Source organism: Phacochoerus africanus, chromosome 11 (assembly GCF_016906955.1).
Source record: "Phacochoerus africanus isolate WHEZ1 chromosome 11, ROS_Pafr_v1, whole genome shotgun sequence".
Taxonomy (NCBI): domain Eukaryota; kingdom Metazoa; phylum Chordata; class Mammalia; order Artiodactyla; family Suidae; genus Phacochoerus; species Phacochoerus africanus.
In genome coordinates this window covers 80,367,848-80,391,802 of record NC_062554.1, presented here as the reverse complement: position 1 = coordinate 80,391,802, position 23,955 = coordinate 80,367,848, and the positions used below count along the sequence as shown (strand labels likewise).

Below are 23,955 nucleotides of genomic sequence, written 5' to 3'. Positions count from 1 at the left end.
AGGCCCATTGGGTTAAACATGAACCAAGATAAGCAACAGCCTCCATAGATCTGAAATACCCTAGGAGGAACCTAGAACCTCATTAGGTTCCAGTAGACATGTGACCACAACTTCTGTCTACATATCCTGGGATTACTCTAAGATGGAAATATTTTTAATCAAAAATATTTTAATATTTTTGGAGTTCCTGTTGGGGCTCAGTGGTTAACAAATCTCACTAGGAGCCATGAGGTTGTGGGTTCGATCCCTGCCCTCGCTCAGTGGGTTAAGGATCCGGTGTTTCTGTGAGCTGTGGTGCAGGTTGCAGACTCAGCTTGGATCTGGCGTTGCTATGGCTCTGGCGTAGGGCAGCAGTCACAGCTCTGATTAGACCCCTAGCCTGGGAACCTCCATATGACACTGGTGTGGCCCTAGAAAATCCAAAAAAAAATTTAGTATTTTTAATCTATTTGATATCTTTATCATGTGAACCTAATTTAACTTTCTATATCACTGTCCATGGAAACAGAGTTCCCAAATGTGCTAAAAAATCTGTCATTGAGTTAATAAATTCCTCTTACTATCATCTTATAATTTAACTTAGTAGTCAATTATTGCTTTCGATTTAATTAGACATTTCATATCTGAATCAATTTGGCTTCGTAACGTCCAAGTAATGTGATCATTATTAAAATAACATTATTGTTAATGAATATTATTATTATAGTCATATACAGGCTGCAGAGTTTTTTATAATCTACTTCTAGTTGGTTGTTTTTTGCTGTTTTTTTTTTTTTTTTTTGCAAATTCACATGGTAAATGACTTTCTGGGTCAAAATGAAATAATGATGAATAGCTCTGAAAGCTTTTAGAACGCTAAACCCAAATCATATAAGACCAGTTTTTAAATATCTCATATGACTGCTGGACAAAGACATAAATTGGGCCTTTTATTCTTAAGTGAAATGTGAGTAAAGACCTGAGAAATGATTTTAATTATCCAGTTGCCTAGATAAATTAACTTTTATGTACACATATTATAATGTTTGAATACTGGGATGACAATTAGAGATTCAAATCATAACATTTTTAGCAAATACTCTCTTCAGGGAGAATAGTGCTGCTTTCTTCAGGAATTGGATTAAACAACTCATCCCATTTTATCCCCTATGGAAGCAGTAGAATTAAATAATAGCCCTGAGAAAAACTGGCTATCTTTTTTAACAATATATTGCCTACCAACTAATACATGTGCAAACCCTGTATTCAGTGCCACAGCAGTAGCTAAGTCTTGCTGTTTCTCTAATAGCCAGAAAGAAAGATGGCATTACTACCCAACAAAGAGGAAAATTAGGGTTAAGCCCATACAACATTTATGTAGCGTTTTTGCCTTTGATGTTTTTCAGACATTAATTCACGTGATACCCAATAATTGGTTTCTCCTTTTCTATTCTTTGATCGCTAAATGTAGTTTAGATAAGTGATAGCTTAGCTAGATGATAGGTTGGATGGATGAATGGATGGATGGATAGATGAATGGATGGATGATTAATAGGTAGCTGGAAAAAAAGGCGATAAAATAAGGGTAAAAGTAGTACAAGTTTAAAATGTCTTACTAGTGAATACACAAAATATCAGTAAAGACATCCTTTTTCATTCTCTAGTGAAATAAGCCAATGGTAGTTGAATTCTATGATTCAGACCCTTTCTCCATGAAACTGTCAGCAGTGATTTTTTATGAAACTTGAGTGATATGGAAAAAGTTTTCATACCCAGTACTCAGCTTTGTCAGGTATTATTGGTGGAGAATATAATGGGAATGCCTGCAGAGGGATAGGGTGCACTAATCATGAATCTGATGCTCTCTCCATGGATAACTTAGAACCAAGAGCTATACTCAAACAACAACATAACATTTCAGAAAAATTTCCTTTTGCCATTTTCTGCTATGTAAATTAGACATTATAAACTTACCCTTTATACAGAAGTAAAAAAAGGTCATGAAAATCCCCAAGGATTCCCAGTAAAGAAAAAAAAAATGCATTCTCCTAACAAGCTCTTAATTTTTTCTATTTCAATGTACCTTTGACTTTTTAAATGTTTACATATATAGTAAATGAATTTGAAATCTCATCCTGTATTTTAAAGGTAGAATACTCATTTAAATAATGCAACCCAGTGCAATAAAATGCATATTATTATCTTATGAGAGCCTAATGCCAAAATAATAATTACACCACAGTTAACTGCTGAGATCACTTTTAGAAAATCCTTATAAAAAATGTATATAAAATAATCATCATCAAAAAATTCTAGTGACCCATCCTTCCTTCTGAGACTGGTAGCTTACTTTAAAACCATTTCTATATTAGTTTAGTACATTATATCTTTGGTTTAAGTGGCAATTTGCCTTTAAAAGTTTTCTCTTTTGCTTTTCAGTCTTACATGCACATTTGAAAATAAATATTGTCCCAAAGATACAATTGCATATCTGTATATTGATGATATTCTTGTTTTTTACCTAACACAGAGTTACTGTGTTTATAACCATTTATTCCACATTTAGAAAATTCAGCAATTTGGAGATTAAATCTGTTTTCATTGCTTATTTTAAAAGCTCAACAATATATAAATATGTTGAATAAATAGGTTCCTCCATTTATCCTGTGCCTTTTGTTCCCACTCTCTGGGTGGTACCAGTTTGTATTTTTAATAGCTTGGATGTTTGGTCTGCTGATATATTTTATTTTGCATCTTGCTTATTCTTCCTCACCTCTCATCCCCACTCCTATATTTTCCTTCCTCTCTCCTTCCCTTCATCAACACTACACAATGATCATGCCTCCACACAAATACAAACAGATCTATCTCTGTCCTTTCAGCTTGGCCTGGAGAAGAACTGGCAGATGAACACGTCCTGCATGGTAGAATGTCCTGTCAACTGTCAACTTTCTGACTGGTCTCCATGGTCAGAATGTTCTCAAACATGTGGCCTCACAGGTGTGTTTGTGCTTCATTTAGCATTGGACCAAATACAAAATAAAACATCCCTTTTTAAGTCATATTGAATAATCTTCAGAAAGGTTGAATCTGGGTGTCTTGTTTGGTGAAACATATAAGCCTTCTTGCAGTAAGAGATATGCTTGCAGTAGTTCCCTTGGTGGCTCAGCAGTTAACTAACCCCACTAGGAACCATGAGGATAAGGGTTCAATCCCTGGCCTCGCTCAGTGGGTTAAGGATCCAGTGTTTCCATAAGCTGTGATGTTGGTTGCAGAGGTGGCTCGGGTCCTGCTTTGCTGTGGCTATGGTGTAGGCCAACAGCTATAGCTCTGATTCGACCTCCTAGCCTGGGAACTTCCATATGCGGTCCTCAAAAGCAAAAAAATAATTAATTAAATAAAAAGATGTATGCTTGCATAACTAGTCTGTCACTAAGGTTGCATCACTTTGGATCTCTTAAAGGAAAAATGATCCGAAGACGAACAGTGACCCAGCCCTTTCAGGGTGATGGAAGACCATGCCCTGCCCTGATGGAACAATCCAAGCCTTGCCCAGTGAAGCCCTGTTATCGGTGGCAATATGGTCAGTGGTCTCCGTGCAAAGTGCAGGTAACAAGTCTCAAGAAGCTGTATGAAAATATGTATTCATTATCTGCAGAGACCTGGTTTCAGAAGTAGTTTTCAGAGCTTAAAGATGGCATGTTCCCACTTGAAGATTTTCAGTGCCTTCCCATTTCATAACTGTTTAATTAGTTTTGATAACAAGCACTCCCTGTCCTGTATTTTTAAAATCATTTGGAGACTGATTCATCTTAATGAAAATTTATTTGCCTGTTTTGGGCTAGAAAACAAATAAATTGTTCATTGTATGCTTTATAGCTAGGGCCCTGTAGGACTTCTCCCCCTAGGTTTTCAAATGCTCCTTTCACTGCTCATAAATCAAAATCAATGGTGCAGAGATGACTGTAAGCGATGAGCTCACTAATGAATTATTTTTCTCTTCCTAATTAGTTATTTCTTCCTTCATTTCAGGATGCCCAGTGTGGTGAAGGGACCAGAACAAGGAACATATCTTGTGTAGTCAGTGATGGATCAGCCGATGATTTCAGCAAAGTGGTGGATGAAGAATTCTGTACTGACACTGAACCCATTATAGATGGTAATAAAAAAATGGTCCTTGAGGAAAGCTGCACCCAGCCTTGTCCAGGTAACAACATCAAGACAGAATTTCTATTTTAACCACTCCTTACCAGGACCAGGGTGGAGAAGGGATTGCATCTGTAAGTCTAAGTTAAGAGATAAAACAGTTTTTTCATTCAGTGGTATCTGTGCCGACAGCTAGACACTGCACTGTGGATGGAGTGGAGTGCTGCCTCATTACTGCTGGCTGGGGTGAAGTCCAGGCCTCCCACATGGCCTCTGTTGAAACTAAGCCCCTGGGGTTTCAAATTCATCAAGAAATAGCAGTTACGGCCTTAGGCTCATGCTCAACAGATAGAGTATGAAAGAAGAGTTGAGAAAATAAGGATAGAACATATATGTATGTAGGATTTCCACAAGGAGAGAATAGAGAATGAGAGAGAGGCATTGTTTATGTGCACAGTGGCTAGAGAAAGATTTTTAAGTCATAATGAAAGTTTCCTCTGGGTCTTGGGTAGGGTCAACAACAAATTCACATCTCGATATACTGTAGTCAAAACATCAAGTGTAGAAAAATAGAGAACAAGTAAAGCATTCAGGAAGAAAAAAGCAGATTACCTGCAACTGGAAGACAATCAATTAGAATTATAACAGAAATCCTCTTAGATACAATGAAAGCCGAAAGACAATGGAATATATTCAGAGTATGATGGAAAATAATAACCTAAAAATTTTATCTCCACCTAAATGATTATTCAAAAGTGAGAAAAAATATAATGGAAGAAAATATTGAAATAAATCATTCTCAATGTTGGACACAAGGGGTGCAAACACTAAATGTTGTATATCAAATAGTTTAGAAATAACTAGCAGGCAATGATAAGTTAGAAATTTGGGCCTTATGTAGAGAACTTTAGGGTAGATAGAAGGTCAAAATACCTCAGTGTCAAGCATGCACTTAGAACCTTAAGAAAGATGTAGGGGCAACAGTTTATTAGTGGGCTGGAAAAGAACAAGATTAGAAGTGAATTGCCTATATTTTAACCTCAAAGTTTTTATTCTCCCAATTTACCTATAGTTATGATAAAAAAAATTATCTATTTAAAAAATGTATTTCAAATAAGCCCCCCCCCAAATAAAAAGGATTTGGCAAACAAATACTGATAGGCGATAAAATAGACTTTCTATAGAAAAAGGACATGATCTAAGAAAAATGTACAGAGATAACTTACAGAGTTCCTGTTGTGCTTCCGTGGATTAAGAACCTGAGATAGTGTCCGTGAGGATGGGGTTCTATCCCCAGCCTTGCCTCAGTGGGTTAAGGATCTGGCATTGTAGCTCAGATCCAGGGTTGTGGCTGTGGTGTAGGCTGGCAGCTGCAGCTCCAATTCAGCCCCTAGCACAGGAACTGCCATATGCCACAGGTGCAGCTGTTAAAAAATAGATAACTTACATATTTTCAAAATAAGATTTTTTAATGTGACTAATTCCCTAAAAGCTGGAAAAGCCAGCAATCGAGACTGCTCATTGATTTACTCATTTATTCATTTTTTAGTAAGTCAGTTATTCAAGTTAATAATATTGGTAGTTTCTATAGTTTGATATTAAGACAAAATGAATAAAATTGAACAGAACAGTAACTTATTTATCAGAAGTAAATAAAATAATCTCTGATGTTTTTAACTATATGCTAGACCTTGGGGGCATTCTTCACTGTGTATGATAAATCATCTTTGCACACACTGATATTTTCATCTACCTCATGTTAAGAAAAAGATTTATTTATTTTTTGGCTGCATCCATGGCATATAAAAGTTCCCCAGCCGGGGATCGAATCTGAGCTGCAGCTACATCAACACCAGATCCTTACCCCACTGTGCCACAGTGGGAACTCCAAAAAGAATTTTTTAAAAATATAACTTTCTTGGAGTTCCCGTCGTGGCGCAGTGGTTAACGAATCCGACTAGGAACCATGAGGTTGGGAGTTCGATCCCTGCCCTTGCTCAGTGGGTTAACGATCTGGCATTGCCATGAGCTGTGGTGTAGGTCGCAGACACGGCTCAGATCCCGCGTTGCTGTGCTTCTGACGTAGGCCAGTGACTACAGCTCTGATTAGACCCCTAGCCTGGGAACCTCCATATGCTACAGAAGCGGCCCTAGAAAAGGCAAAAAGACCAAAAATATATATATATATATATATATACACACACATATATATATACATATATATGTATAACTTTCTGGACCGAGGCAGAGAGTTGTTTCCTAGATATTCCCACACATGCCAGTAATATCCTTTTCCTTATCTAGAAATTCTTCTGTTCCATTTTTTGCCCCCCCCAACCCACTTCAAGTGGCCTGATTTCAGTACATATCACACACACAGTGCAATGTAATAACATGATTTTACTTCACTGCAGACCACAGTTGAGACTGTGACAGCAGATGAGGGTTCTAGACAGAACCAAGTACTGAACCTTCAAACTCTGATGTGCTGAATGTCCACGTAGCCAACAAAAGTTAACCAAAGCTACAAGTTGGAAGGCCTGCCTCTTCTCAAACTACATCTCCAGTGCCATATCAGCATCATTTTGACACTCACAACTCTGAGCAGAACTGGCATGCAGGCATTGACATATGCTTTGCTGTGGAGTCTCCCTGCTTGTTTGCCTTATGCTTCCTGCAGCACAGTTCATTTGAGTTTTATCTATCAAGTGTCATTGCAAACCAGGCCATGGGGTCAGGGTTGGAGATTATGGAGACACCACTATAGAGACAAACATACCTTGTCCTCATAGAGTGTACCTTCTAATGGAAGAGACAGTTGCTAATCTAATAGGGACATAAATAATAAGACTGAAGAAAAATTACAAGATCCCCTAGTAGCCCAGAACAGGGCATACACACCATTTTAATTAAAGCAATTACAATTCCAGAAGAAGGCTGCTCTTCTCTTATAAATTATAATCTATTCATTATCATTCCTCTGTTGCTTAGTTTTCTCCAATGATGGGATTTGAAAGCCAGCAGTATGTGAGCTAATAAGCTTTAAAAAGTAGAACAGTGAAGTAGGAAATGCATTTCAGACATTTAATTGTCATATCTCTGGCAGGCATAGCGTAGTTTTATTACTACAGTGGTTTATATGGTCACAATTTAAAGGTTGTTTATTGCAAGTCTCACACTCATTTGCTGTTATTAAATCTTTGAATCCTGACATGGATTATTTTGGTGTGGTAATTATAAAATGCACAGACTGATGTATTGAGTTTTGTGGTAAAATACACTATGTTAAGTGATAAAAGCACAAAGATAAAAACCTATTAGTGAAAAATGTATATTTTATTTCCATGTAGTTTGCACTTACTGAGGTGAAGTTACACTACACTGCTACTGACAAGAGTTTTTTTTATTTTTGATAGTTTCTCCTGCATAATTAACAAGTGAGTAAGCCAAAAGTAGCATTTCCTAGGGGATATGAGTATTTCTAAAAGTTTCTTAAACTACTTAAAAATTCTTAGTAGTTTTTTTTCGTTAGCACTTCCAAAATTTACTAGAATTTTCTTCACTTTAGGATGTCATTAGACAGAGTATTAATGACATAAAGGTCTACAAAAATTATACCACTTTACTATTATATGTGTATCTGTTATTCAATAATTCATGACTTTCCAGAATTTCTTAATCTTGGCACAAGAAGCTTTTTCTTTAATCAGATCTTTAGGCAACTTTGTGCTCATATTAGACATCTTCAGCATAATATAACACAATATAAATTATTCATGTGATATGGCCAGAATAATTAAAGTGATAAGAACTCCTTACAGATTTGTGTTTATCAAAATTTACTGTATCCTCTGAACAGAAATGCCAAGCAGTCAGTCCTGATTTTTTGAAAGAATGGTTGTATGGGAAAGATGTATTTCATTAAATCTTCCCTGTTCTCAAAATGATGGAAGATGAACACAAGATAGACTATGGCCCAGCAATTCCATCTCTAGTTAATATACCCAAGAGAAATGCATGTATAAGTTCACCAAAAGACTCATGCCAGATGTTTGTAATAGCAGTATTTGTAACAGGAAAAACACACAATTCTCAATTGTGTACATTCAGTCAATGAAGTAGAGTACAACCCTGAAAATGAACAAATTAGAGCTTCGTAAATATATGATGGACCTCACAAACATAAATGAGTGAAAGAAACCAGATATTTAAAAAGTATATAGGATACTATTCCAATGTATAACATGAGGAGGGTTTCTGAGATTCTGTTGCTTGATTTGGATGTTGGTTACATGGGTATTTAATCAGATTGTAAAAATCCAGCTCTGTGTGCATTTACGCTATGTAATCATTTTGCATGTGTAACAGTCTTCAAAAAGTAACTGAAAAAAAAGTGGGGGGAGTAATTGAAGATGCAGATCACTGGGAACTCTGTGCTTTATTTCCACTACTCCAGCTGTGTGGTTGGCTGTCTTACCACCACACTTTTGGGAAGAAACTGGAATCAAGCATAAATACCAGCGTTCTCAGCTTGGACTTGAGCTCTTCAGAAATTTGGAACACCCAGAAAATAAGTTCTATGTATATTTAGATTTTCTTTGACTATTACCAAGTGCTTCATGAACCCCCTTATGATAGTAATGACAACAGTGGTAGTAGGTTTTAATCAAGTACTTGTTGTCTTTTAAGAGAAAGGGAGTCATGATGGATGAGCTCCTTCAAACCATAGTTTACATTTGATGTCATTAAGCAACACACAGTCTATACCCAGTAACATTCACTCGGAAAATAACACTATCAATACAAACTTGAAAAACTACCTACAAACTTGTAAATATTAAGTACTTAGATAAATCTTACAAATATCATGTATGATTGGCATACCTAAAAACACTGCTTAGTGGGTTAAACCTAAAATGATTATCTGGCTGGCTATTCTTTATGTGTATGGGTATAACTGCAAACCTATCTTTTGCAGGTGACTGTTATTTGAAGGATTGGTCTTCATGGAGCCTGTGTCAGCTGACCTGTGTAAATGGTGAGGACCTAGGCTTTGGTGGAATACAGGTCCGTTCCAGGGCAGTGATTATACAAGAACTAGAGAACCAATATCTGTGCCCAGAGCAGATGTTAGAAACCAGACCTTGTGATGGTGAGTGCTGCCATTCCTGAAATCATTTATTTTAGTTTTGTGTTCATAAGCAAAATCATAAGATAAATTTTTTTGTTAAATAAGCTAGTTTTCTAAGCTCTCACTTGAGGCTGATAATTGAGTTGAGGGTATGATTTAGAGGAAGAAAAGCCTTGCCACACCCTTCATAAATTAGACACAAAATATTGTAAAAATGTTTCTCAGTTACATGAGCTAAAGAAGGCTGAAATCATTGGGAGCATATATTTGTATATCTGTAGCAGTCCTAATCATGCATGAAGCTAAAAATATGCTCAATTTATTCAAATGAAAAGAAAGATAAATTCAAAGCAACAGCAAAATGAATTATTTTACTATATTCTCAAACTGATAAAGAATTTTTGCTAAGGATTAGTCTAAGTTTGACATACATCATATGTGAAAATACATGTATGTGTATATGTGAACATACACATACATACACATAGAAGCAGGCACCCAGTACAGGCAATACATGACACTTTTAAGAAACACTGGGCATTAAAGTGTCATAGTTTCCAAGTGAAAAGAAAAGAATTGTTACCTAGAAGAAAATGTCTTGCTCAACAAATAACCCTCACATCTCTCACATCCCTGCTTATGTTTTGAAGCAATTAGTATGACACATATTAGCAAAGAGGAAACGTCACCTATATTATAGAAAATGTCAAGAAAGCTTAGAATTATGGAATTATCAACCATCTTAGGTAAATCTTCCCAAATTTACCTACCAGATAAAACATTTCACATTCCTGGGAAAGGGTAGGTAAAGAAGGAGAGAAAGGTCAGGGGTTACAATCAATGCAATAATTCCCAAGAGAGAGAAAAAAAATGGTTTTTCTTCCTCTCCAAAATGAAATGAAATAAAATTATGAATCAATAACACAACAACTGCAAAGAAATTCCCCCCATACACACACAGAGGTAAAAATTGAAAACTATATTTCTGGAACATTACATAACAAATGTTATGCAGGATGCAGCACAGAAGTGCTTAGAAGTGGATTTAAACCTTAAATGCTTATATAGGAGGGATAAAAGTTTAATATGAGATAGATTCTCAACTTAAAAAAAGGAAATACAGTACAATCAATACAGATAAATACAAATTCAGTGAGATAGAAAACAAAGAAATAAGAGAATCAACAAAACCAATAGCTTGTTTTCTGACCAAACTAACAAAATGGATCACCTCATGCCAAAATTAGTGAATGAAAAAAAAAAAAAAAAAAAAAGGACATGGAATTCCCTTCATGGCTCAGCGGTTAACGAACCCGACTAAGATCCAAGAAGATGTGGGTTCAATCCCTGGCCTTACTCAGTGAGTTAAGGGTCTGGCGTTGCCATGAGCTGTGGTGTAGGTAACAGACGCAGCTGGGATCCTGTATTGCTGTTGCCTAGGCTGGCAGCTATATAGCTCCGAATCAACCCCAGCCTGGAAACTTCCATATTCCACCTGTGTGGCCCTACAAAGTGAAAAAAACAAGAAAGAAAAGAAAAAAAAAGACAAAATCATTACTACTACAAATAAAAAAATGTTAAAAATATAATTCTGTGACTACATTTTGCTAATGAATATAAAATGATGATATTTAGAATATTATTACAATTTATCAAGTAATAAAGCTAAACCATAGATTCTAATAACTATTAAAAATACAAGTCTATCAAATATGTATTTATATATGAACCTAAATAGCTTTAATTATGAGTTTTACTAAAATTTAAAGAAACAGACTCTAACTCCCATTTAGGCAAAATCTTAAGACATAAAAATTAAGTGGAAAAAAAGAAGAGGAGAATCTCCCTAATACGACGCCAAAATCACAAACAAAAATGGAAAACAATAAAAACACTTTTAAATTAATATTTAAATCTTCTACACAGTAAAATAAATAATAAGGTTATCAGACACGCCATAGACTAAGAACAGCTGTTTGTGAAGTCAATTATAAGGGTTTAGTGACTAGAGCAACTATCCTAAAAGTTTTCAGCATTCCAAGACAATTTCACACTTGTGAAATTGTTGAGGACCCCAAACTGCTCGTCTTTGTGAGTTATATATGTCAAAATGTATCATATTAAAAATGACAAATGGGTTCCCACTGTGGCACAACAGGTTAAGAATCCTGTGTTGTCACTGCAGTGGCTCAGGTTGCTGCTGTAGCACAGACTTGATCCTTGGCCTGGGAATTCCCACATGCCCCAGGTGCAGCCAAAAACAAAACAAAACAAAACAAATATAACAACTGATGAGTTCCCATGTGGCACAGGGCATTAAGGATCTGATATTGTCACTGCTGCAGCTCATGTTGCAGGTTCAATCCCTGGCCTGGGAACTTCAGCATGCTGTGGGTGCAGCCAAAAAAAAAATTGTGTTAAATGACAACTAATGTTTTGAAATATGTGTTAATTTATGTAAAACAATCCTAAATCAATTTTTATGTTACAATAAATATTTCCTAAGATGTAACTTTTCCAGAACAAGAAGAACTTTAATGGGAAGGATCGTCTTGTTTTACCTTTTTTCAAATCTCTAGACCATCTGGCTTAATTGAAGACAGCTGGATTCTCTTACCTGCTTCTGCTTTGAATCTATTATAATCTTGGTTTATGTATGTGAAAAAAAATCCAGGCTTACTTACCCAGATGTGTAGTTAAAAGGGGAAACTCCTCACACACATACTCTGAAAGAATGTCAAAGTCTCCTCTGGTCCCTGGACCATACTTTGAGAATTATTTTTCTAGAATAAAAATTTGCCACAACTCAATATGAAAAGGCATAGATTTCAATAGAAAAAAAATGAGTAGGGGAGCCAAAAGATATACATTAGAAGTTCATAAGAGGAAATCTAATTGCTCTAAAACATTTTTCTTACTGTTTAATAGCTTTGGTAATCAACTATAAGTTAAAATAACAGGATAACTTTCCACACCCCCAAGACTGCCAAAAAAGATTTAAGCCTGGAACTTAAGAATGTCTGTTAGGGTTTAGAGCAGTAATACACCTTATTCACTGCTGATGGGCATGTAAATTGTCACCTTTTAAAGAAAAACATGATCTGTATTTAGTAAAGTTTCATTTGTCCCTACAGTGATGCCCAGAAAATTTCCCTTTTAGATATTACCTTAAAAGAAGCACCAGCAGGCTTGCACAAGGCTAATCACTGAGGTAGTAGTGGTTAACAGCAAAAACTGAAAACAATCTAAAAGTCCACCCAGAGAGGAAATAGCTAAATAGTAGTAGTAGTTAATACCATGGAATTCTGTATAGCAGTTGAAATAAATTGAGTATTTGTGCATTAAAATGTCACACAGAAATATTTCATCTGTAACATTGTTTCAGAATGATATATGTATCATATGTACCAATATAATACTTTTTAAAAGACTGCCTATAAATAATGCTAACAATAATTATGTATTATGTATATTTCTATTTATATTAACAGAACAAAAAAGCATGTCACAGAAATTCACGTATGCACTTCAGAATAGTGGGTATTGCTGGATAGACTTGGAGGGATGGCAGATGAGGAAAGAATGTAGTAGGATATCAAGTCTACCTGTTGTTTTTTTACTCTTCCACAAGCAAAAAAAAACTAAAGTAAATATGACTAAATGGTAGTATTTGTTAAAATCGAGTTATGGGTAATTGCATATATTTGTTTAGTTATTCTCTGCCCTTGTCTCTATGTTTTATTTCATAATAATTTAAATAAAACTAAATTAAATTTAAAATCCAGGTTCCTATCAAATAGTATGACAGCAGATATGGAAAATTAGTTGGAATTTAGATAGATATCTGGAATTTTGTAACATTTATTTATATGGCAACTTCAGGACAATAACTTAACATTTGAATCATTTAAGATGGACTTCTTTTCACTTTTCAATTGTTTATAAATTTTTTATTAATACTCTGTCCCCATGATTGTTCTGCTGGAGTACAGAACACCTCTGTCAATATTTATTGTGTCCCTGCAGATGGACAGTGTTATGAGTATAAATGGATGGCCAGTGCTTGGAAGGGCTCTTCCCGAACAGTCTGGTGTCAAAGATCAGATGGTGTAAATGTAACAGGTAAACCTATTTCTCTTTGTTCTTTGAGAGTCTTCCTCAATTAACATACATGTTAATTAGTTAAAGAAAATAACTTGGGAAACAAAGGTATTTCAGTATTCCACACATGCTTGAATTCAGGAAACCCGACCTGTGTGCCTGATGACCAGTGACCAATTATTTTTTTAATGTTTCAATTAAATTCTCCCTCCCCTAGCCATTTTATACATTGCTGCTAGAATTTAATTAAAATACTGTCTAACTCTTATAAATGATTATTATAAATAAATAATATTCTAAGTAAATATTAATACCTTATTACATGCCAAAAAAGTTATCAAGAGAATGATTATACAAATCCAGATATTTTGCTCAAATTCAGAAATCTATGATTTATAGGATTTTTAAATTAATTAATAGAGAAGGAGTTCCCATCGTGGCGCAGCAGAAACGAATCCGACTAGGAACCATGAGGCTGCGGGTTCGATCCCTGGTCTGAATCAGTGGGTTAAGGATCCGGTATGGCCATGAGCTGTGGTGTAGGTCAAATACATGGCTCAGATCCTGCATTGCTGTGGCTGTAGCTGTGGTGTAGGCCGGCAGCTGTAGTTCCCATTAGACCCCCAGCCTGGGAAACTCCATTTGCTGTGGGTATGGCACTAAAAAGCAAAAAAGAAAAAAAAAATTAATGGAGAAGACCTATTGGTAAAACTCAAGCCCAGAGCATTTGAGGAGATACTCAGTCCTACTCAAAAATCACTATACCTCACAAAAAGAAATCCAAATGAACAACATTTTTGAATTTTTAGGTGTAAATATACCCCCAAAGAACTACTCTAATCTGCAGTTATGCAAAGTTTCCTTATCTGAGTCCAATAAAATCAAGGAATCCTAAAGACCCTCTTGAAGAGGGAATAAGCCTGGCTCCAGAGATAGAGTGAAACCACCCTGCAAATTTCCTACCAAGAATTCAAGGTCGGAACCAGAACCTGAAGCACATGGACCTAAAGATCTAATGTCTCTTCTTAAACAATACATTGTATAGATCTAATCTACAGGGATCTCTGTAGCCTAGCAGCAGCCTGAGTATTGACAGGTTACTGTTCAAGGATACCTGCTGACGTGCGGCACTGTTTTGACCCCCTGGCAGGAAGACAAAGTGATGTGCACTTTGGTGCCTCTGAGTAACATCCATTTATAAATTTAGCTGTACTATCTACAGTAAGATGACAGGAGCAGGGATCGATATGCTTTTTGGAAACCATCAATTTTTACATTGAATTTTAAATTACCCAGATTTATCAAAACTTAATTACTCATTTCCTCCCTGGAAAGCTAGAGCAAGATTTCAAATTGTACTCTTGTGAAGATAAGATTTTATACATGAGAAATCTATGTTAAGAAACACTTGATAATTGTATCTCCCATATATATCAAAGAAAAGATACCTACCAGGTATCTCTCACAGTATCATTTTCTGGGACAAAAATAGGTTTCAACCACATCACTCTAAGAGGCATGGGGGGGGGGGCATATAAGCTTTTTTGCTTCTTTGTTCAAAGGGGATTTTACAGCTTCCCCAGAGGGTTCTATTAGTTTCAATGGTTTTTGGGTTTTGGGGGGGTTTTTTTGTTTTCCAAATATGGATCCAAGTAATAGTTGTCTGCCTTTTCTTCTACATGTTAAAAATCTCTTTCTACACTTAAATTGGGGCTATTCCCCAATGCAAAGGTAAGTTAAATTTTTAAAAAACTTACCTGTATAAATCATATTTTCAATTTATTTTCCATATAGTAAAGTATCCCTGGTATTTATTCCCTTCTAATGCTGTTCTATATCAAAAAAATGTATAAATGATTTGTAATAAACTCTCTATGAATTCTTCTTCCATCTTTTAGGAAAGGTGAGATTCTTTGTAAGAAATAGACAAGCATGTAAAGTATATTACCTACCTTGATCAATTGCTCTAATTTTATGAATAGTTGACCATATAAGAAACTCAAGATATTGTTTTCCTTTGTCTTCATGTGTTTAATGATGATAACTTCAACGTGGCCATTTAACTGCAAATGCCTCGCAATAACTAACTATTTTCCATAACAATTTCTCTGCAAAAATTTCTCTGTGAATATTTTGTTTATAGTACCAAAGAGATAAGGCAAAGTTTTAACAATAGGCACTTTCGATTAAATTCCAGAGGATTGTAAATTCCATAAATAAATGATTTTGCTAAAATTCTGTTAAACTGAACCAGTATAGTTTGCAACTATGAGTTTCATCCAGGCTACCAAAATTGTTTTACTGTGACGTCTATTCTCATCCTCAAACTTCATTATAACAACTTAGGCACACTTGGTATTATACTTGAAAAGGAAGAAAGAAAGAAGAGGGCTAAATAGAGAGCTGCAATGTCAAGGTAAAACAGTAGTGCAAACACACCATTTAGTAGTTGCATTTGTTTTCCTTCCTGTAACCCAAAACCCTGAATTAGTAGCAATAGCAATTTTCTCAAAAAGAAATATGTATTATAAAATATACACTTACAAGGCAGTCACATACATTAGAGAGACCTCTTAACATGAAAACTATTTATTTCATAACCAAGAAGGAATTTTAACTTTAAAAAAATTAATTCTTACAGAGTTCCCGTTATGGCTCAGTGGTTAACAAACCTGACTAGTATCCGAGAGGATGCGGGTTCAATCCCTGGCCTCGCTCAGTGGGTTAAGGATCTGGTATTGCTGTGGCTGTGGTGTAGGCTGAAGATGCAGCTTGGATCCCACATTGCTGTGGCTGTGGTGTAGGCCAGCAGCTACAACTCTAATTCCACTCCTAACCTGGCAACCTCCATATCCCGTGGGTACGACCCTAAAAAGACAAAAAAAAAAATGGGTTTTTTAATGCTAGATTTGGTCTCAGTAACTATGACAAATAGTTTGTGTGCAATTAGCGTTTTCCAAGTAGCAACTATAAAATCATCCATTCACTGAGTGTTTATTGAGCCTGAGGGCTAGGTACTAAGTTGTCTTCTGAACAAGAAGGACCTTAAGTCCCTAAATAAAGTAGTTAAGGTTAACCAAATATTTCAGTCAGCCACAGTCAGAAAAACCTACGGGATTCCCAAGGTGGATCAGGATTCAAAGACAAGTCTACAATAACAATGTATTTTTATCATTGCAAGAGATGCTACTTGTCAAAATATGATTTTCTGTTCTGCAGGGGGCTGCTTGGTGGTGCGCCAGCCTGATGCTGACAGGTCTTGTAACCCACCGTGTAGTCAACCCCACTCGTATTGTAGCGAGGTATGTGTGAATTCATTAGTGTAGACAAGTCAGCTTCATCATTTGTCACCTCACTACCTCTGGTACAATCCATTCCCCCACCTCTAAAACCCATGTCTACAGACATAAAAATTCTATTTGGAGACTTTTCCTTTTATCAATATAAACAATTCTGAATGCACTTGCTTCTACTTTTAGAATAAGTTTGGATAAGGTACAAAAAAATATGTTCTTTTTTTTATATGGTTATGACAGAAATGACATGGAGTAAATTCCCAGAATAGGGTTTCTTTAAAGGGAGTCTGTTATACTTTCTAAGCTCACCTTGCCCATACAGTACAAGTCTTGTTCTCCTGCAGACAAGGACATGCAGTTGTGAAGAAGGGTACACTGAAGTCATGTCTTCCAATGGTACACTTGAGCAATGCACACTTATCCCCGTGGTGGTGATACCCACTGTGGAGGACAAAAGAGAAGATGTGAAAACCAGTCGGGCAGTACATCCAACCCAGCCCTCCAGTAACCCAGCAGGACGGGGAAGGACCTGGTTTCTACAGCCATTTGGGCCAGGTGAAGTTACTAGCCACTGTTGACACAGAATTCTTTAGCTTATATTTAACCAGTGCAAAAAAAAAAAAAAAATGAGCAAGCGTTTTCATGAGATAATCATTTCGTCTATACTCATTTATGTTGATATTGCCAAATAGTCTTATAATTTTTTTACTATTGTGAAAAAAGACTCATCCTCAAAATACTTCCTTCTGAGAGAAATTTTAGGATTGATATTAATTATTTTAATTGCAGTCCTAAATGTATAATTATTTGCACATTGAGCAAAGAAATCTAACCATGAAAATATTAATTAGGAAAGAAGTGTGCTGTCATTGAGACTAGAATAAAACTATAAAGACATTCAAGAATTTTCCGTTTGACCACAGAGTGTTAGTAATTCGAACCTTAGATAGGAAGATCAGTAATGCAGGGGACACTTGGCAGCCAGACCAATTTCTAACAGCCCTTAGAGTTGGCACATCCAAATGCTCAGGATCTGTACCAGATACACAGGGGCAGGTGGAGCCTTCCTGTCTAGATGGGACAGTCTAAATTTGGAGACTGACCAGACCCTTGTCATATTAAACAGACAGATCTTAATGTATCTACTTATGGACTTGAAGGCCAAGCAGATAAAAGCTTGAAGGCTGATGAAATACTGTTCATACTCTGCACTTTCTTCAGTTGATTCAATCATATGCTTATGCCTTAGAATGAAACTGGTGCTTAAAAATGTGCTATAGGAGCTATAGTTACAACTGGTAACTAAGACCATGTCACTTTTTCTCAAAACCTAGAGGGATTACTAGTTCATGACCGAAGGAATTCTCCGGGCAAAGCCAGGAGTACATTTAGTACTTCCTAAATCCATTTTTCTACAGAGAAAGGACAGAGGGAATTCGTATAGCTAGCACATCTCTCATGTTAATGCATTAAGTCAAAACATTTTACTGGTGAATTACTACTGGCATCTTATTTCAGTATTTTTAATATTTGGGTGATTCATTTAACTACTCTGCCTTGATTAGGTTTTGAGCCGAAAATAAATTTTGCAAAGCTGACTTATCTGTGTAAGCATGGAAAACTCTTCCTCTCAGTGTCCAAGATAGCAGATCAGCAGGTAGCCATTTACATTTGGGATCTTGACCAAGAATCCAAGCAGATCTCCTCATATTAAAACTTATATTTAAAGAGAGAATACTATTATTGTCATTTCAAGTTTAATGCGAACATCTTATATTAAAAATGTACCTGTTAAAAAACATACAATTAGACCTGGTTTATGAAAAACCAAAAAATATTTGTTGAATTTCTTTCAGGGCAGACAAACCCAACAGCAGAACAGCTCTTTTGATTTTGCACCCAGACTCAATTTTTTTTTTTAATTCTTAGAATATTAAGTTAATTTATTTCTGGCAAATGAACTCTTAAGTTGATACACCTATAGGAAAAAAAAAAAATTCACCATTCAGTACTTATTTGCTTTTGATACCTTCCTAACATCAGATAACCCATAGTCTCTGTGGGGTCAGTTTGCCCCCAGTTTTAATGCTAAAATCATGTTTAGTTGTATGTGTACAACAGAAAATAGATGTTCGTATGAGGATCAAGTTAAATTAGTCAAGGTCATTAACAGTATCATCCATTAGAAGTTTATTTAGAATAAAACTGGGAATTTCAAAGATAATAAAACCAGAAAATCAAATTTTAAAAGTTCCTGTCCTATCGAATTCCATATAGGAGAAAACATAAAAGGTTAGGGATTCTTTTGTATTTCAATTATTCTTGGTTAATTTTATAAATGATATTGTCAAATCAGTTTTAAAGCACACTCTTAGGTGTGAACTAGGCAAAGGGTTATTAATTCCAGAAATATTAAATATATTTACTTTCAATTCATCTGGAAAAAAAATGTTTAAATGACAGTTTACGTTCAGATACTGTCTGCATCAGTTCATCAACTCAAAGTTGTAGAATTTCCTCAAAATTCCATTTTTCCCCCTTTTCTCACAATTGCCAATCTCAAGATAGAATGAAAATCAGAAGGAAATGTTTATATAGCATTACACATAGAATGAATTTGAAGTAAAAATCAGATAAGCAGCAGCATAAATTTAATCATATTATTTGAAATCTAAACTCAAATTGAAACTTTATTTATTGCTTTTCAATTCAATTTTCATTGATAATTTATCTTTAATGAAGGAGCATCTAACTCATAGTAGCGGCTTTGCATTAACAATTAACTGTGCCTAAGTAATAATTCATTTTGAGTTTTGAAAGGACTTGGTCATGTGTGACTGGTCATTGGTCATAGTTAAAACTACCAGACTAATGTAAATTAATGACTGATATTCATTCTTCTTAGATGGAAGACTCAAGACGTGGGTTTACGGTGTAGCAGCTGGGGCATTTGTGTTACTCATCTTCATTGTCTCCATGATCTATCTAGCTTGGTGAGTGTTTAATATTTCAAAATCTAAGGGGATCTCTTTATTTTAGAGGAAATGCTTTCAGTTAGACCAGAACCAGAAACAGCAATGTAATGTCCCAAATAAGTATGCCACATTATTTAGTGTTTGTTAGAATTTATGAATAAGCATGGCTTCTTTAGGTAATCTCAAGTCTACCAAATCTGAGCCATTTAATTTCTGAAGATGAGCCACTGCTGCTGCAGGTAATCCTCTCAAGTGTGACGCCCTGGGTTATATAAGCATATTACTTTGTATTCTTATGGTGAACTGTAGATTTTTGTATTCAATTATTACTGAGGAAACTATTATGTTAATACCTAATCTTATTCAATTATATTTTAAAATATACATTAATTATAAATGATGCGTTATTTGTAAACATTTATGGACAAATGTAAATGATTATACCATAAACTTATTTTTGTTGTTAGTACTAGAGGGATTTCATTTAATAGTTTATCTTTTACAGGATAGTAAGATATTTGAAGGGTTTTGTTTCAGGCTTATTCAGAGCATAAAAATGAGATTTTAAAATATTGGGAAGTCAAATTTTAAGGTTGAATTTAGGCAGCATAGGCAATTTAGCAGTTTAGATTTATCAATGTTTTGAATTTTTTCACTTAAAACAATAAAAATTATAATTGAAGATTGATTTTTTTCTTTCTCCCAATTAAAAATTTTTTTTTTACAGCAAAAAGCCAAAGAAACCCCAAAGAAGGCAAAACAACCGACTGAAACCTTTAACCTTAGCCTATGATGGAGATGCAGACATGTAAATTATAACCTAATCCCGAAGCAACCAGTTTAAGCTTTCTGCCTTTGCTGTAGATATCCAGAGGCCACAAAGCTATTCAAACTGTGTGGATTAAAATGCATCATAACCTTTGAAAAGATCTTCATTAAGAAAAGAGTGAACATCATGGTGCCATTGGAGATAGCAAGACAGTGCCACTTGCATAGAAACGATCGACCCTGAGAATTCTGGGAGATTTCATTCAATACATGCTGCATTCTGAGAGTTTGATCTGGTCTTTTTTGCAGTCTACCAACTGACAGTTCACTTCCATCTTTAAAATACAGTGATGGAATTGACCAGTTAAGATGCCTGATGCTAGCCTCTGTCTGAAGTGTTATAACCCATAGTAACATTTTCGCATGAAGAGTTTATACCAAGGTCTCTACAATACTATAGTCAAACGTAACAACATGTATACTCAGTTGAATGATACACATTATGCCAGATCATATACTTAAATAAGCAATTTTAATGGTGAATAAAGATAAGCTCTAAGCTGAGCAGAAAACCCATTGAATAAATTCAGCATCTTGGTGGTTGATGATAGTTTCATTGACCTGCATTTCAGAGGCAAAAACATTTTTATAAGACTTAATTCTTGTCTCTCTCCAAGTACAAATGCTGGACATATACTAGTATCTTAGAAGAGTCCTCAAGTTCAGTATTTTATAGTGGTTATTGTCTGGAAAACTAATTTGCTTGTGTTAATACATTTCTACTTTCCCTAATTTTCAAACTGGTTGCCTGCATCTTTTTTGCTATATGGAAGGCACATTTTTGCACTATATTAGTGCAGCATGATAGGCACTTAACCAGTATTGCCATAGAAACTGCCTCTTTTCATATGGGATGAAGACATCTGTGCTCAGAGTGTCATGGAGATATTTACAAGTTCTTATGTCCTGAAGAGAGTAAAGTTCAGCTGGGATGGCAACAGGATGGAATTAGCTATATTACATCTACTGTATACACTCTTCCTCATCTCTGCAGCCATTGTGACATCAACAACATGGCGGTAATTTAAGTGTTTAAGTCCCGAACTCATTAACCCTCCAGAAGATGGATCCGTCTACTTGGTTTTTAATTGTACTTTGAAGGCTGTTTATGACTAGATTTTTATATTTGTTATCTTTGTTAAAAAAAGAAAAGAAAAGAAAAAAAGGAGCTGGTTGTCTTTTTAATTTGGGGCAGATGGAGAAAATAATGTATTGATGATTTTTGTAACTAAAATCAAAATTGTGTGTTGATTTTTTTTTCCTCCCTGATTCATTATCCTAGCTTCAGACTGAATGTTATTTCTAAATCCATAGTTGGTCTTTCTCAGTGGTAAAATTTGAAGTGAGTCTTTTTTAATATATAATTTCAAAAACTAGAATTTTAAAAAGAGAAGAATACATATTTTGTCCTGGGCTTCATTAAATATCTAGACTAAGGGTGGCACACTTTTTCAGTAAAGGGTCGTATGGTAAATGTTTTCAGCCAGGTCTGTTGCAGCCTCTCCACTCTGCCATTTTGGGAATGCAGCCATAGACAGTATACAATACAGTACACAAAGGAATGAACATGGCTATTTTCCAATAAAACTTGCTTTAAAAGAAGTCAGCAGGCCACATTTGCAAGTTGTGGTTTGCTGGTCACTAGTCTACAAGTTTTTTTCAGTGCTAACTATCCATTGTGTCATCTTGAGCTTTCATTCATTTACTCTCAGACTGTGACCAGAGTTTAATTTTAAAAATGAAAAACAGTCCCTTAAATTTAGCACTGTATTGGAATTAGCTACATTTTTTCACAGATGGAAACTGGGAATGGCACAGTGAAATCCTATCTAACTTGGCTGACTTCTTTCATATGAAAAGAAAATTTAAAAGGTGCCATTAAAAAGCAATACCATTTTTCAGGCAACATTAACTGCAGTAGCCTTTGGGAGAGGGGAGGACATTGAGTTTTAAGTTCTTTCAAAAGTAGTATCACCAACTATTTTATCTTAAACGCAGCTGTGTTGCTACAAAAGTGGTTTGGACTAGAAGCTATTTTACCTTCATAGTAGAGTTTGAACTCCCTCTACTGTTCATTAGAATATTTGCAAAGATTTTACAAAAGATAGATTAGGATATCATTGTCCCCCAAATGAACAGATGTCTACATAGTTCACTAAGCATTAAATAGGGTAAGCACTAATTCCTTACTCAATATTCACTGTATTAAGCAATGTATAAATCATTTCTAAGCAAACAGGTTGTCAGGACGATGAGAACTTTACCTTCGACCAAGGATCTAAACAAGGAAAAGCCTAAAAACAAATTTCATTTCAACTGTCTTATTAAAGAGGAAGACAGAAATAATAACTGTGATTGTCAATATATGTAACTCAGGGGTCGTCCAGATAATCCTCAAGTTGATCTCTTTGAAAAAAGTGAGCTCCATTTGTCCAAAATGGTTGAGAAAGTCTATCACAGTTACTTGAAAAATTCAGCTAACAGTTTTATGAAATGCATGCCACCCCCAACATCCTTGAAATTGTTGACCAGAATTAAATATTGTTACTACTAATACTATACTTAGGATACTGCAAAAGGTCTTTCATTGAGAAGGCAGATCAGTATCATCCTACCTATACTGTTGAAATGAATAGATCCAAATTCTACAATGTTATGAAAATACAAGATGATTTTACTCATAGAAATTTTACCTTTGAAAACACTATATACATGGAGGAAACTAGTTCAGTGTGACCTAACTCTTGGGAGCATATTGGGAGTTCATCATTATGATAAATGAATACTGGATGGCCTTTTTTAGAAAACTAAAAGGAGGAGAATGTAGGTAACTGACTATTTTGGACAAATGAAAGGTTACTGTATTCATGTTCATAACATGAAAATGGCCTTATTTTTGTTCCTGGTCTGAGTCAATAATGAGTTAAGTAATTTACTGAAATTTCATCAAAACCTTATTCCTCCTGTTCATTCTAAGAATTCAGGAGGGGAATATAGTAGTAACTTCTCTATTGACACTTTTGCCTTACCAAAATGGTCTGTGAGTCCACAAAGATTAAGAATTATTGTTCCAGAATTATGAAGGTCTACTTGGTGTGAAAAAGAAATGAAAAACATTGACACGGTATTATGCTATTTTGTTGGACTGTTTCAGTTTAAGCCACAGACAAGTAGCATAACTGACCTCTTGAAAGGGGGTGATTTGCCCATTCATCATTATCTAATCTAGGAAATTGACCATAATCATTATTTCAAAGACTTTTTGAGGACACTATGATGTAGCTTAAAGCTGAATTGAAAAGGAGTGCATAAAAGCATGTTCTTTAATTACTTACAACAAAGCACAAAATACTTATAACAAGACAAATACTTATGGAATCATCTTATGTAAGACATTCTGCTAAGCACTGTAAAATATTACAGCTTTTGTTTACATACATTTGTAAGACGTTCAAAAGAAGGAAAAAATGCTTAATGAGTTAAAATGACAGTCACATCA

The 23,955-nt window shown here is 35.2% G+C and overlaps 1 protein-coding gene across 1 annotated transcript in view; it reads left to right on the top strand.

Annotated features, from left to right (window-relative positions):
• The window catches only part of THSD7A (thrombospondin type 1 domain containing 7A), a 442,541-nt gene extending 420,894 nt beyond the window's left edge, over positions 1-21,647 (top strand). Inside the window, exons 20-28 of the mRNA XM_047752579.1 lie at positions 2,862-2,979; positions 3,443-3,588; positions 4,012-4,186; positions 9,104-9,277; positions 13,283-13,378; positions 16,577-16,659; positions 16,998-17,208; positions 19,559-19,646; positions 20,356-21,647. Coding sequence (XP_047608535.1) covers positions 2,862-2,979; positions 3,443-3,588; positions 4,012-4,186; positions 9,104-9,277; positions 13,283-13,378; positions 16,577-16,659; positions 16,998-17,208; positions 19,559-19,646; positions 20,356-20,440 — 1,176 coding nt within the window. The 3' untranslated portion in view covers positions 20,441-21,647. The remainder of the gene's footprint in view (positions 1-2,861; positions 2,980-3,442; positions 3,589-4,011; positions 4,187-9,103; positions 9,278-13,282; positions 13,379-16,576; positions 16,660-16,997; positions 17,209-19,558; positions 19,647-20,355) is intronic.
• The last annotated feature ends 2,308 nt before the right edge of the window (positions 21,648-23,955 follow it).